The sequence below is a fragment of the Wyeomyia smithii genome, chromosome 1 (assembly GCF_029784165.1).
Source record: "Wyeomyia smithii strain HCP4-BCI-WySm-NY-G18 chromosome 1, ASM2978416v1, whole genome shotgun sequence".
NCBI classification, from domain to species: Eukaryota; Metazoa; Arthropoda; class Insecta; order Diptera; family Culicidae; genus Wyeomyia; species Wyeomyia smithii.
Window position 1 is genome coordinate 83788825 of NC_073694.1, and position 14178 is coordinate 83803002.

The 14178-nt window shown below is 36.2% G+C and overlaps 2 protein-coding genes across 3 annotated transcripts in view; both read right to left on the reverse strand.

Annotated features, from left to right (window-relative positions):
- LOC129717835 (uncharacterized) overlaps window positions 1-14178 on the reverse strand; it is an 879733-nt gene that overhangs the window by 397477 nt on the left and 468078 nt on the right. The window lies entirely within an intron of this gene.
- LOC129717841 (uncharacterized) lies at window positions 9155-10293 on the reverse strand. The gene is made up of 2 exons (XM_055668051.1): window positions 10171-10293; window positions 9155-10078 (listed from the first exon to the last, which is right to left on the reverse strand). The coding sequence occupies exon 2, from the start codon at window positions 10040-10042 to the stop codon at window positions 9194-9196; it is 849 nt and encodes a 282-aa protein (XP_055524026.1). The 5' UTR covers window positions 10043-10078; window positions 10171-10293; the 3' UTR covers window positions 9155-9193.

A 14178-nucleotide genomic window follows, 5' to 3' on the forward strand; every position in this document is an offset into this window, starting at 1 on the left:
AAAGACGGAGATTTTCTCATTAAAGAAGAAAAGCACCACGAAAACTTCACCATATTACCAGGCCTCTATAAGAGTGAGAATAATTTAGCCTTCATAGCAGTGCAAAATCATACCAAGTCCCCAATAGAAATCAACATAAACCAACTTCAAGCTAAAACTGAAAAATGTGAAATTATCAAGTTACCTGATGCAGACATCGCATCGAAGAAAATCAACTACAACATTCGAGACAAACACATGAATGAACTAGAAAAAGATGCTCTTAAAGAAGTAATCAACAAAAATAGAGACGTTTTGTATGAAGAATCTGAAAAACTAACTTTTACACACAAAATCAAACATAGCATACGAACGACTGATAACATACCAATTCATGTAAAGTCATATAAATGTCCACAAATATTTGAAGCTGAAATTCAGGAGCAAGTGAGGAAAATGCTGAATGATGGTATCATTAAGGAGTCTATCTCTCCATACACTGCCCCGGTATGGGTCGTACCGAAAAAAGCAGATGCCTCAGGTGTAAAAAAATTTCGTTTGGTAATCGACTATCGAAAACTGAACGAAAAAACGATCAATGACAAGTACCCAATACCAGATATCACAGATATACTGGACAAATTGGGAAGAGCCTGTTACTTTTCGACAGTTGACCTGGTTTCCGGATTCCACCAGATACAACTTTCAGGGGAAGACACCGAAAAGACCGCTTTCTCAGTAAATTCAGGAAAATACGAATTTACCAGAATGCCGTTCGGTCTTAAAAATGCTCCGGCTACATTCCAACGCGTTATGGACTGTATCTTGAGAGACCTTATCGGAGTGTGTTGTTTCGTCTATATGGACGATATAATAATATTCTCTAGTTCTCTCCAGGAGCATAAAAAACATCTGGATATGATTTTAAAACGACTTAAAGACGCTGGACTAAAAATTCAATTAGACAAATGCGAATTCTTTAGAAAGGAGGTTCAACTTTTAGGACACACCGTTTCAGAAGACGGAGTACGGCCAAACGAGGATAAAATTAAAAGTATCAGATCGTGGCCAATACCTAAGAATGAAAAAGAGGTTAGACAGTTCCTCGGAACCTTAGGATATTACAGGAGATTCATCAAAGATTTCGCCAAACTAGTAAAGCCTTTGACGAGCCTGTTAAGAAAAGATAAAGAATTCGAAATCACTCCTGAAATCAACGAATGTTTTCAGAGATGTAAACAAATATTAATAAGGGACCCGATACTTATGTATCCGGACTTCTCCAAAGATTTTATTTTGACAACCGATGCAAGCGATTACGCAATTGGAGCTGTTCTTTCGCAGGGCACACCTGGAAAAGATCGTCTAGTAGCATACGCATCAAGGACATTAAATAAAACTGAAGAGAGATATAGCACAACAGAAAAAGAACTATTAGCCATTGTATGGGCGGTAAAGCATTTTAAACCGTACCTATACGGACGAAAATTCAAGTTGGTGACAGATCACAAACCATTAATCTATTCCCTTACGAACACAAATGACAAGATAGTGAGATGGAAGTTAAACCTAGGAGAATTCGATTATGAAATCGAATATAAACCGGGCAAACAGAACGTCATTGCAGACGCACTATCAAGAATTAGAACCGAAACAAACGAAGAAGTCAACGTTAATACCTCAAGCGACGACTTAGAAACGGTCCACTCAGCGGACACTAGCGATGACTACTTTATAAGTTGCACGGAAAGACCACTTAATCTGTTCAAAACGCAATTGATCTTTAAAATTGGCAATATAGATACCGATCTTCATGAAGAGGTTTTCACAAAATATCACAGATATACAATTGCTAGACCTCAATATACAGAGGTTGATATTGTGAACATCTTCAAAAACTATCTGAACCCCAAAGGAGTTAACTGCATAAAAGCTCCAGTTTCACTGCTACAATTAATTCAAGAAACCTATAAAACACATTTTTCCACTAATAAAATTTTCAAAGTATTTATTTCAGAGAAGCTGCTAGAAGACATCCGTCTAGATACCGAGCAAGATGAACTTATCGAACAAGTCCACGAATTTGGTCACAGGGGGATAAAGGAAAATAAGAAACAGATTCTCCAAAAATACTTCTTTCCCGAGCTTGAAAGGAAGCTGAAAATTTTTATCACATCCTGTGATATTTGCAAACGTAGCAAATATGACAGAAAACCTCCAAAACTGATACAAAGAAGTACCTTTGGTGAAACTGTTTTTGACAGAATCCATATCGACGTCTTTTTCATGAAAGGTCATAAATGGCTCACAATCGTTGATTCATTTTCCAAATTCGCGAATATAATTGCACTCGAAACAAGAACCATTATTGACATGAAAAAAGCAATAACGGATCACATTAGACAGTTTGGAAGACCTGTAACGATTGTGTGCGATCAAGAACCTTCCTTTAAATCCATTGATTTATCGGATTCCTAAACGATTTAGGAATAGTCGTTCATCACGCTAGTTCTTCCGAATCGAATGGCATTGTTGAAAGGTTTCACTCAACATTGATTGAGCTGTACAGAACTTTACACGCGAAGTACAAAGATTTGGCATTAAACGAAATAATGAATATTTTAACCGACATTTACAACAATACTTTTCATTCGGCAATTAATCAAAAACCACGCGATGTAGTCTTTAACAAAACAAATATTACAAATAGCGAGGAAATCGCAAGAAATTTTGATAAAATTCAATCCGCGATAAAAGTTGAACTCAATAAGCGAAAGGAAGCACACGAGAATAAATTTGATAAAAATGAAACACCAAAAACTTTAAATATAAATGATAAAAAATACATAAAAATTGGTCAAAGACAAACCAAAGATCAAAACCTTTATAAAATTGCAACTGTTAAATCCAATGATGAATTCACTTTTACTGATGCAAACGATATTAAAATCCATAAAAACCGAATTAAAAACTAAACATTTAAACCATCCCTTTTTCCTTTCAGAATAATTTTCATCCACACAATTAATGCTACCACATACAAAGAAATTCCCAACAGCAATGGACTGGTTGCATTCAAAATCAAAACAGCAAGGATCAAAACTGGATATGACAGGACATTACACAAAATCAATCTTAGGTCACTAGAAGACAACGTAAAATATATAGAAAAAATTACCCAGTCATTCAAAACAATTGAACACTTAGAACAAACTCTTGTAGAAAAAATTAAAGTAGCCAACGGTTTAAATACACACAGAACAAAAAGAGCACTAATAAATGCACTAGGAACGGCTATTAAAATCATTGCAGGGAACCCAGATAATGATGATCTCGAAATCATACATAAAAGCTTAGGAGAATTGCAAACACAAGAAAACAAATTAGTCCGCAACCAAGTCCGACAAATTCAAATCAATGAACTTTTTAAAGACAAAATCAACAACATTACAGATGCACTTGGAAAAATCAGCTCCAAAATATCAAAAGAATATAATTCAGTACAAGGCCTGAGATCAGATTTAGAATTCATTAACCTTATTTGGAATACAGATAAAATTATTCATATTTTAGAGAACATCGAGGAACAGATAGAATTTTCTAGAATAGGCTTGTTAAACAAAAATATTCTTTCAGTAGAAGAGAAAATGTACATTTTCGATAAACTTGTAAACCAAAACCTTAAATTGAATTATTTAGACGAAATTTTTCAGTACAGCACAGCTAGTATCGGCATCAGCGAAGGACAAGCAGTTATACTCATCAAGACACCAATTCTAGACGAGAAGACGTACGACCTTTTGGAACTTCATACCCTGAAAATCAACGAAACACGAATCGACACTCATATCAACCTGGTTACTAAGCATGGCGATCTAATTTACTCCCAAACATCAAAATGCGACATATGCGAGGGTAACAACTTGGTGGAAGACGAATGTATCTACAAAATTTTAACCCATCAAACACCAACATGCCCGCTTGTAAAGACGAAACAAGCATTCCAAGTCAATGAAATTGTACAAGGCGTTATCCTGATCGATACCTCCGAAAACACTGAAGTAAGAGACTCTTGTGGAAACTCGAAGATGGTACGGGATGCCACCATTGTAGAAACCGAAAACTGTACCATTAGAATTCGCAACCTTACATTCTCTGGAAGGCTTGACGTAGTTCAACAAGACGAGTATCTGGTTCCAATCTACTGCAAACCTCTACAAAACACATCTTACTCAAAAGATGACGAAGAAAACTTTATGCTTCGGATCCTGAACCTAGAAGAACTCAGCGAGATTCAAATATCTCTAAACCATACACAAAAACGGGTAACATATGGAGGTGTCATCCTCCTCGCACTAACCTTTTTTTGTTTCTTCACTGCATTTTTCTACAGAAAAATACATGCGAGGGTGAGCAAGGAAAATCACACCAAGCTACCAGAACTTCTTACCCCCAAACATATAGGAGAAATAGACGGGACGGCTAAGACAAATGAAGATACGCCTAAGCACGGAAGAAATGGAGTCCACACCATGACGCCATTATCCGAGGTCCTTAAACATCAAACGAGGACGCTTGATACTTATGGGGGGAGACGTTATGAAAAGACGAGCCCAGCCGACCATGCCAACACGCCGCATCGATCGACCACAGCAACCGATGCGCCAGGGAATTGATGAGCCAGGAGAAACCAGCGTAGCAACAGCCAGGGTAACTACATCGAGACGACCAACGCCAACTTGCCCCATCGATCGGACGCAACGATCGATGCACCGTAGAAATGATGAGCCAGGAAGAATCCAGCGTAGCAACAACCCAGGAAGGCAACGTAGACACGACCAACGAGTACCAACGTGGAGGACCCATCGAACGATATTGGTTGTGCTGACTAGGTAGATTTAGTTAATAAAAGGCTTAGCGATAGGAATATCGAGTTAGTCTTAAGTGTGCGTTCTATTGTAATCGGTCTAAAACGTGAATAAATATTTTTTTATAATACTCGTAACCATTCGAGCATTACTTATATATATATATATATATATATATATATATATATATATATATATATATATATATATATATATATATATATATATATATATATATATATATATATATATATATATATATATAGTATATATATTTATATATATATAAATATATATATATATATATATATATATATATATATATATATATATATATATATATATATATATATATATATATATATATATATATATATATATATATATGTATATATATTTATATATATATATAAATATATATATATATATATATATATATATATATATATATATATATATATATATATATATATATATATAAATATATATATATATATATATATATATATATATATATATATATATATATATATATTTATATATATATATATATATATATATATATATATATATATATATATATATATATATATATTTATTTATTTATATATATATATATATATATATATATATATATATATATATATACATATACAGGTCGGACTCGATTATATACAGTCTCCGAAAAATTTTCACTGTATATAATCGAATCCTGTATATAATCGAATCAAAAAAAAAAAATTTTTTTTGTTTATTTTGCATCAATATTTTGTTGTTTTTGAATAAATAAGTAGGATTTTTGTGACTAACCCCCTTAAAGTCGCAAAAAACCTTTCTTACAAAACTATATGTATATATAATCAAATCAGAAAACAATTTTTTTTTTGTTTATTTTGCATACATCTTTTGTTGTTTTTAGGTAAATAAGTAGATTTTTTTTGACTAACCCCCTTAAAGTCGCAAAAAAACCTTTCTTACAAAAATATATGTATATATAATCGAATCAGAAAAAAAATTTTTTTGTTTATATTGCATATATCTTTTGTTGTTTTTTTAAAATAAATAAGTAGAATTTTTTTGACTAAACCCCTTAAAGTCGCAAAAAACCTTTCCTACAAAAATATATGTATATATAATCGAATCACAAAATTTTTGTTTATATTGCATACATCTTTTGTTGTTTTTAAATAAATAAGTAGAATTTTTTTGACTAACCCCCTTAAAGTCGCAAAAAACCTTTCTTACAAAAATTGATGTATGTATAGATTTCGTAGTTACTCTTTATGTTATTGCAGTCAGCCATTGCAAGAACACTACACCGTGCTGCACGGGTGCCACTTTTGCATAGAGACACTACACGGCGTTTACGGTCGTTCTTACACATCACGCAGTGCAAGTTGCAATACACGCCGTGTAGTGTTTTAAAAATTTTCTCCGTAGCAGTGCGTGTTTTAAACGAAAGCCACCATCGAGATTATCATAACAGTATTTTATCGAAACAGTACTTTACACTATATGTTTTCGTCATTTTATTTCAATCCCCTCTTCATCCAATATTATTCATAGACTTGACTTGCGTATTGGGTAGATAGTAGATTAGCTAAAAACATTGCCTTTATTTTATTTAAATTTTTGCTCACCAGTATTGATTTCAACTTCATAAAAATAAGTATTTGAAAATTGTCATTCTCTATCACCTCAACCTTAACATTGAAATAATAATATTAGGGCCCATTCAAATTAAACGTGACATAAATATTGGACTTCCGGAAAACCCTCACCACTTTGTCTAGCATGTTTCCAATACTCAGCACACCAGGCATAAAAAATTTCCTCAGCCTTGCTTGCGTTATGTAACATTTGAACGGACTTTTATGAACCAATAAGGGAGCGCTTATTTATAACGTAACGCAAGGATAATTATTGTTGATCTCCTTTCCCCCTTTGCCGTGCTTTTTGTTTAAATTTTCCGTATGGGTTGCAACACTTTGCCAACCCAACACTTTTTCCCGTTTCCTGAGCGTTACATAATTTGTAAACGTTCCCTCGCGATATTTCTGTTTTAGATCAGCTTTACTTTACTTGAAACATTCTGGCTCAAAAACCAACGTTTTGGGTCAAAAAATGTTGCGTTACGTCATATTGGACTGAAGGGAACGTCCATTATTTACGTACCGTAAATAAAAACTATTTTCGACACCCTCTTTCCTCTAGGTAACGCTCTTTGTATAGATCTTCAAAATTTTTAGTATTGATTGCGACGTTTCGTCAGATCTCTACCTCCCCCAAGCGTTACGTAATTTTGGACGATCCCTATACGACATTGCTGCTTTAGGTAAGTTATATTTGAAATTGAAAAAAAAATTATGATTCGATTATATACAATTTTGTATATAATCGAATCATATATAATCGAGTCAATATATAATCGAGTCTGTATATAATCGAGTCCGACCTGTATATATATATATATATATATATATTTTTTTTTTTTTTTTTTGTTTCAGGTGAAGGGGAAATTTGCATCCAAACCCCTGAGGTGACCAACCTCAGGGAGTGTGGGGTTGGTTTGAATCAGTGACCGGACCCACTAAAACCCCTTCAGTCTCCAGCCCATAATACTCCCCGGGACCACCGCTAGGTATTGCTTCGGGGAGCGGCTTTTGTGCTCTGTGCACCCTCTTGGTTCTTTAGGTCTTTTTGCTAACTCAGCTAACTAACCTGGAGACTGGCCGTTAGCTAACACTGGCGTGTCGGTGGTCAACCTGTCGCCTGTTTTGCAATTCTAAAACTATTTGAGAGGCGGCTGTACAAACCGCCCTCCAAATGTTTGGGTCTTTACACATCCTCCGAACTAGGTTGTCCGGAGTGGTGTCTGGCCCGCTCACTACCATCATGTCGCTCCGCGCATGCACAAAACGAGGGCACACGAAGAAGACATGCTCAGCAGTCTCTTCCGCATCCGCGCACTCGGGACACATGGGGGACCCCGCATGCCCGAATCTGTGTAGATACTGCCTAAAGCAACCATGGCCTGACAGAATCTGTGTCAGATGGAAGTTCACTTCTCCATGGCGCCTCCCGACCCATCCGGATACATCCGGAATAAGTCGATGCGTCCATCTACCCTTAGCGGAATTGGACCACTCCTGCTGCCATCTGATCATCGAGAATGATCTTCTGGTACCTCGTATGCCCCTTGTGTCACGTTGATTGAAGCATTCTACGTCCTCCTTAATGGCTATGCTGATAGGCATCATGCCGGACAGGACGCAGATTGCGTCGTATGACACAGTTCGATACGCGCTCGCAACCCTCAGGCACATGAGCCTGTAGGTACTTTCCAACTTACTCCGATGTTTACTAGTACCTAGTGCTTTGGACCACACTGGCCCGCCGTATCTCAGTATGGACGAAGTCACGCTAGCTAGAAGTTTCCGCTTGCTGCCGTACACTGCTGAGCTATTGGACATCATGCGAGATAATGCTGCAATAGCCATTTAAGCCCTCTTACAGGCATATTCGACATGGCTCCCGAAGGCGAGCTTGTCATCGATCATCACCCCCAGCAGCTTCAGGGAGCGCTTAGAGGCGATGGTGCAATTCCCGACACTGATCAACGCCTGTTGCTTCGACTTGCGGTTATTGACAACTGAAATCTCCGTCTTATGATGCGCCAGCTCCAGTTTTTTGGAGCGCATCCAGTCCTCGACGACGCTTATAGAGTGCGAAGCCGTCAACTCAACCTCCTCGATCGACTCGCCGTAGACCTCAAGTGTGATGTCGTCCGCAAACCCAACGATCACAATATATATATATATATATATATATATATATATATATATATATATATATATATATATATATATATATATATATATATATATATATATATATATATATATATATATATATATATATATATATATATATATATATATATATATATATATATATATATATATATATATATATATTAGGGTGGGTCGATTTAAAAATCGCTTAGGCACATATGATTTTCGGATTTTAGGGATCAAAATAAGAAACCATACCTCTAAAATGAATTCTGATGTCCCTTGTACTAACGTGTAGGTACCCAAAAGGTCAAATTTCAAAAAATCCTGTTTTGACCCATTTAGAGTGACCCAATCGAGTCCAAATGTATGACCGACCCCCACGAACTTTGGAGGGCTGACCCACCCATGCTAGTGTCACCATTTTTGGCACTTTATATGACAAAAATCAGTGAAATGGCTATTATTTTTCCGCACAAATGAAGTTTCTAGGAAAAAAAATGTTTTTTTTTTGTTTTTGGATTTTTGTTTTCTCTTTAAAAATTTATTCGATCAGAACATAGGAAAGAAACTAAAAAAATATTGTTTGAAGTCTTTTTTGGTTTCAACACTGGGCAATTTCGCACGGCTCTCTAATGTCGCCTCCATAACAGCCTCTACATTTTCCGATATTACTCGTTTGGAAACGCTAGCTAGCAGTTGAACGTGTTGTTCCGTTCCTTGTATATGTAATGGAATATGCGGATCAGTTAATGGTGAATCATCTTCATTTAAATATGCTATCAATGTTTCATACGGAATGATTCGCGTGAATGGTGGTTCAAATACGTTATTTTTATCAGTCAAATCGATCATTTTCGTGTAATCGAAGCAATGGAAGTTTATATCTGGTTTTTTATATTCTCTAAGTTCCGATGGGTCTTCAACGTTGTCTCGATATCGTAAAATTTTCTTGATAGCAGAGTCGCGCACCTCTTTCCTATCATCAAACAACATTGATAGCAATATATTTTCCGAATGTGCAAAATATGGATTATATTTAATTACATGATTGACAACAGTGCGTAAATTTGGCTCCAGAAATTGTGCCCAAGTAATGTACTTGAAAAATAATACACTACCGTACACGACAGAGCTGTAATACTTGATATTAAAATACATTGGCACATAAACCTTAATTATAAATTCAACCAGAATTCTTAAATTTTTAGGTGGTTTTTTCATTGTCACATATAATCGTAATAATCTAGCGGCCTTGGTGAGCCAGCGAGAATGTACAATTTTCCCTGGTTTTATGTTAGCCAGATCCACAGAAACCACGCCATTAGAAATTGCATGTGCCATGTCGTATAAGTACTGCGAATCGGTGGAATATTCGTGCTGTTCTGCAACAGGAGGCATATTTTCCAACGCAATTCTCTGAAAGTCGCTCACCACCTAAAAATATATAATAATTAAATAAATTTATTATGATTTCACCATTCAAAATGTTAGAAAATTATAATAAATGAGTGATAGCAATGACTTACCGGAAGAGCTTCAGAATTTTCAATTTGCTTGCTTAGTTTCCCGGTTGTTGATGTTGGTCCAGTGGTGGATGATTTATCCAAAACCCCAAACAAATGTCGAAACGGAAGTTCGTTGAAGTGTAGAAGGCAAACTAACCAATGCAATGGTCTTTTTAGCAGCAATTCGAATCTTCGTATAATTCCACCGTGTGTGCCAATGTTTGTTGGCTCACCGTCAGTGCTTATGCCAATCAATGCATCCAGAGATATGTTTTTATCGTTGAAAAATTCATTCAATTTTGTTGTTTTGTATTCAGCACTTTCCTCTACCAGTCTTGCGTAACCAATCAATCGAGAATTCGGTTCTCCCAAAATAACAAGGTGAGGTTCTTTTACCATCCTACTATGATGCTTACCATCAATTTTTTCTCTCGTATAAGGATCATCTTTTCTGCCGTCGAATGAAAACGCTATTAAACTGGAATCATCAAAACTTTTGCGGAGCACTATTCGTCTGCATTTCTCTCTTTCTCTACGAACTTTCGATTTATCCATGATGAGAGGTTCGCCATGCTGATCTTTCATTTCAAAATCTTTGAAAATACTGGTTGCCAATGCTGACGCTACTCTATCAGACACACCAAATCTGTCACACATCAAGGCAAAGTTAAAACAATCGTATCTTTCTGTGTATTGTGAACTTGTGCTTCTATTCATAACATCTTCATCAACCGTCATCGGTACGTCTACGTATGTTGTATCATCGGTATCTTCGTATGTTGGCATTGTTGGCATTGATGACGATGTCCCTTGCTCTTCAATTTCCATCAGAAATGCATGAATTGTTAGTCTTCTCTGTTTATGTTGATCGTGCATAAACTCTTTGAGGCGTTCTGGAACCAAACCGCAGTTACATTGAGCTGCCGTCAAATCGCATTTACATGCTCCAATATAAAAAATTTCGTTCAGAGTACCGGTAAACACTAAAAGGTCTCTATTCGTCTTCTTAATTTCGGCTTGGTATTTGTCAACCAATCTATTCAATTTAACAGCAACATATTTTTTTGAAATTATTTCCATACCAAGTTTTTCCCAAATTCCAACCAACCTATCTGTTACGTGATTAGAGAATTGTTTATAAGAAACTTTTTTTGTTCTGTTTTTGCACGTTCGCTTAAGTAAAAATAATATCTCATCCAGATCGGTTGGTAAATTAATATCATTCAAATCAGAAGACACACCAAAAACAGCAACATCATGCTTGGGTATATGACTCATTGGGTTTTCGATAGCTGATGATGTTGTTGCTATTTCATCTTGCGGGTTCATTGTAAACTAAAAAAAATATATTTTGACTTTAACAATTTTCACTTTCACTTTCAGGTTTTTATTTTAGGTGTTGACTCTTTGGCGGACGATGTAGAATGATTTATGTTGACGTTTCTATCCTATACGAAACCTACACTAGTTCTACACAGAGTGAATAGATAGAGTGACGCAGAGAGAAATTCAGTCAAAACAGCAACACGGTTTTTTTATGTATCCACCAAAATATTTTTCTGGCAGCCCCTTTTTGCTCAAGTTCCAGTTGACTTCAACGGAGTGTTATTATTGTCAGAGTGAAAAGATAGTTATTGTATTTAAATTTAGAACAAGTTCGTTTGATAAAGTTTGATAGAGATAGATAAAATGAAGTGCGTTTTGTGTAATAACAAAAAACAGTAAGGAATGTGAGTTTTTTTCGGTTCCCGAAGAATCCGATTGTGAGGAAACAGTGGATGGATTTTTGTTGCCTCCCAGCAGACTATTTCATTGACGAAAACACCCGACTTTGCAGTGTTCGTTTGGTTTTTCTGGTTTCAGACTCTGCGTCACTCTATTTATTCACTCTGGTTCTACAGTGTGCGTGGGAACAGTGGAAACGGAGCGTCCGTGCGTGGTAGCCGTTGTGGTAGCATACCAGCGGTGCTCGCCTGACTGGTCGAAATAAAAATATTACATATGATGTAACAGAGTGATATACGATTTTATGTTCAAAAGGACGCCAACTGCAAACGCCATCTGCAATGAGAATGGCTCAGAAATATGTGTAATTGTGTATGTATGCGCTGAAGACTCAGGACCGAATCCCATGCGAAGCAGGAGAAAACAAAAATCCAAAAACAAAAAAAAACATTTTTTTCCTAGAAACTTCATTTGTGCGGAAAAATAATAGCCATTTCACTGATTTTTGTCATATAAAGTACCAAAAATGGTAATTTTTTGATATTTCTTGATATTTTTGTATGGGAGACCCCCTGAGGGGGTCCCAGGGGGGTAACACTAGCATGGGTGGGTCGGCCCTCCAAAGTTAGTGGGGGTCGGTCATACATTTGGACTCGATTGGGGCACTCTAAATGGGTCAAAACAGGATTTTTTGAAATTTGACCTTTTGGGTACCTACACGTTAGTACAAGGGACATCAGAATTCATTTTAGAGGTATGGTTTTTTGAGCAAAGTATCTTATTTTGATCCCTAGAATCCGAAAATCATATGTGCCTAAGCGATTTTTTGATCCCCTATAAATCGAACCGCCCTAATATATAATTATAGCAGTCGCGTTGCGAGTGGCTTAAAAAATATTTATTCTACCAAAAACTTACATCTAACTTGATTATTTCACTAAAAGTTACATTAATTATTCACGCGAAGTCACTGATCGACTGTACTCAACTAAACTCCTCAACGAACTCCCCGAATTCCACTGAGTGGGGCTATTTAATAACTATAACTGCTGAGCTTGCAATTCTACTCTCGCTGCTACGTGTTGCGTCCGGTCCCGATTAGAGTTGCTGATGCGTCCGTTTTGTTATGCTGTTTCCTGATGGTCGTTGATTGTTGCTATGTGGGTTCGAAGTATTGATTATGCTTATTGGGCAGAATGCCCTTCGGTGTCCACCGTAATTCCTCCGGGGGGTAAAGAAAGGGCGTCCTCGACCTTCGTCTCAATTTTCGTCGGTTTATTCCGTTATTCCAAGATACTCGTGGCTGGTTTCTTAGGGCTTCGAATCTTTATGACTACTTTCTTCCTACGGAGACAGATAAAGATCATGATTGTTATTGTAATTACCGTTGTTGTTGATAGTCCTCCTAGTAAGCTGAATATCCATATTTGGTGCGAATATTGCTTCAGTTTGACATTGTCTAGTTGTTTCCTGTTGATTAGAGTATGGTTGGTCAGAGTAGAGAGGTTGTGTTGTTCCTTTATATTCCAGTTAATCCTGAGGTTATGAAAAGCTCCTTGAAGATCTTTCATTTGGCCAATTACTTCTGTGGCCGTGAAAGTTTCGTTGGCTATTTTAATACTGCAATTATAAAATGTTATGAGTATGTTGCCAGTAAGCGTCCTGTTTTCCGGTCCACAATTTGACGTCATGTTAATTTTGTTTGCGTTGTTGACCAGTAGTTTGTTCTCTGATAATAGATTAATTTGTGTTTCCGTTGTCTGTTGTGCATTACAATGGCATACGATTCCCATAACTATTGCATAAGTACAATTGTCTCTCAGCGGTTGTATGTCGGAATATCGTTGACCGAACTTCTCTGGGTTTATTGTAGTGAATATTTGATGATTTGATCTAACGATGTATTTTGGAACGTTAGCTATAACCTTGTTGTTTACGATCAAGGGTATTATTTCTATTATTTCTGATGATCTTTTATCCATTTCTGGAATTTCTAGTATGTATAAAAGTAGATCGTTTTTTATTACGATCTTAGGTATTGCGTAATTAAACGCTTCTTCGGGGAATTCTAGTTCGAATCCTTGATTTTGTAATAGTGAGTCCAGAAAAAACACTTCTTTGAGTGTTAGTAACTTGTTGCTTGCCAATGAGATCCTTGCCCTTATGATTGTGTCCTGAATTTCTTCGAGGATGTCATTGATGGTATCTATGTAGAGTATCAAGGTTAGTGCGTCGATTTCCTCCAAAATGATCTTGTTTGTTATGGATTGCTGTTCTATTAATTTGTTGATCGTAGAAGTCATG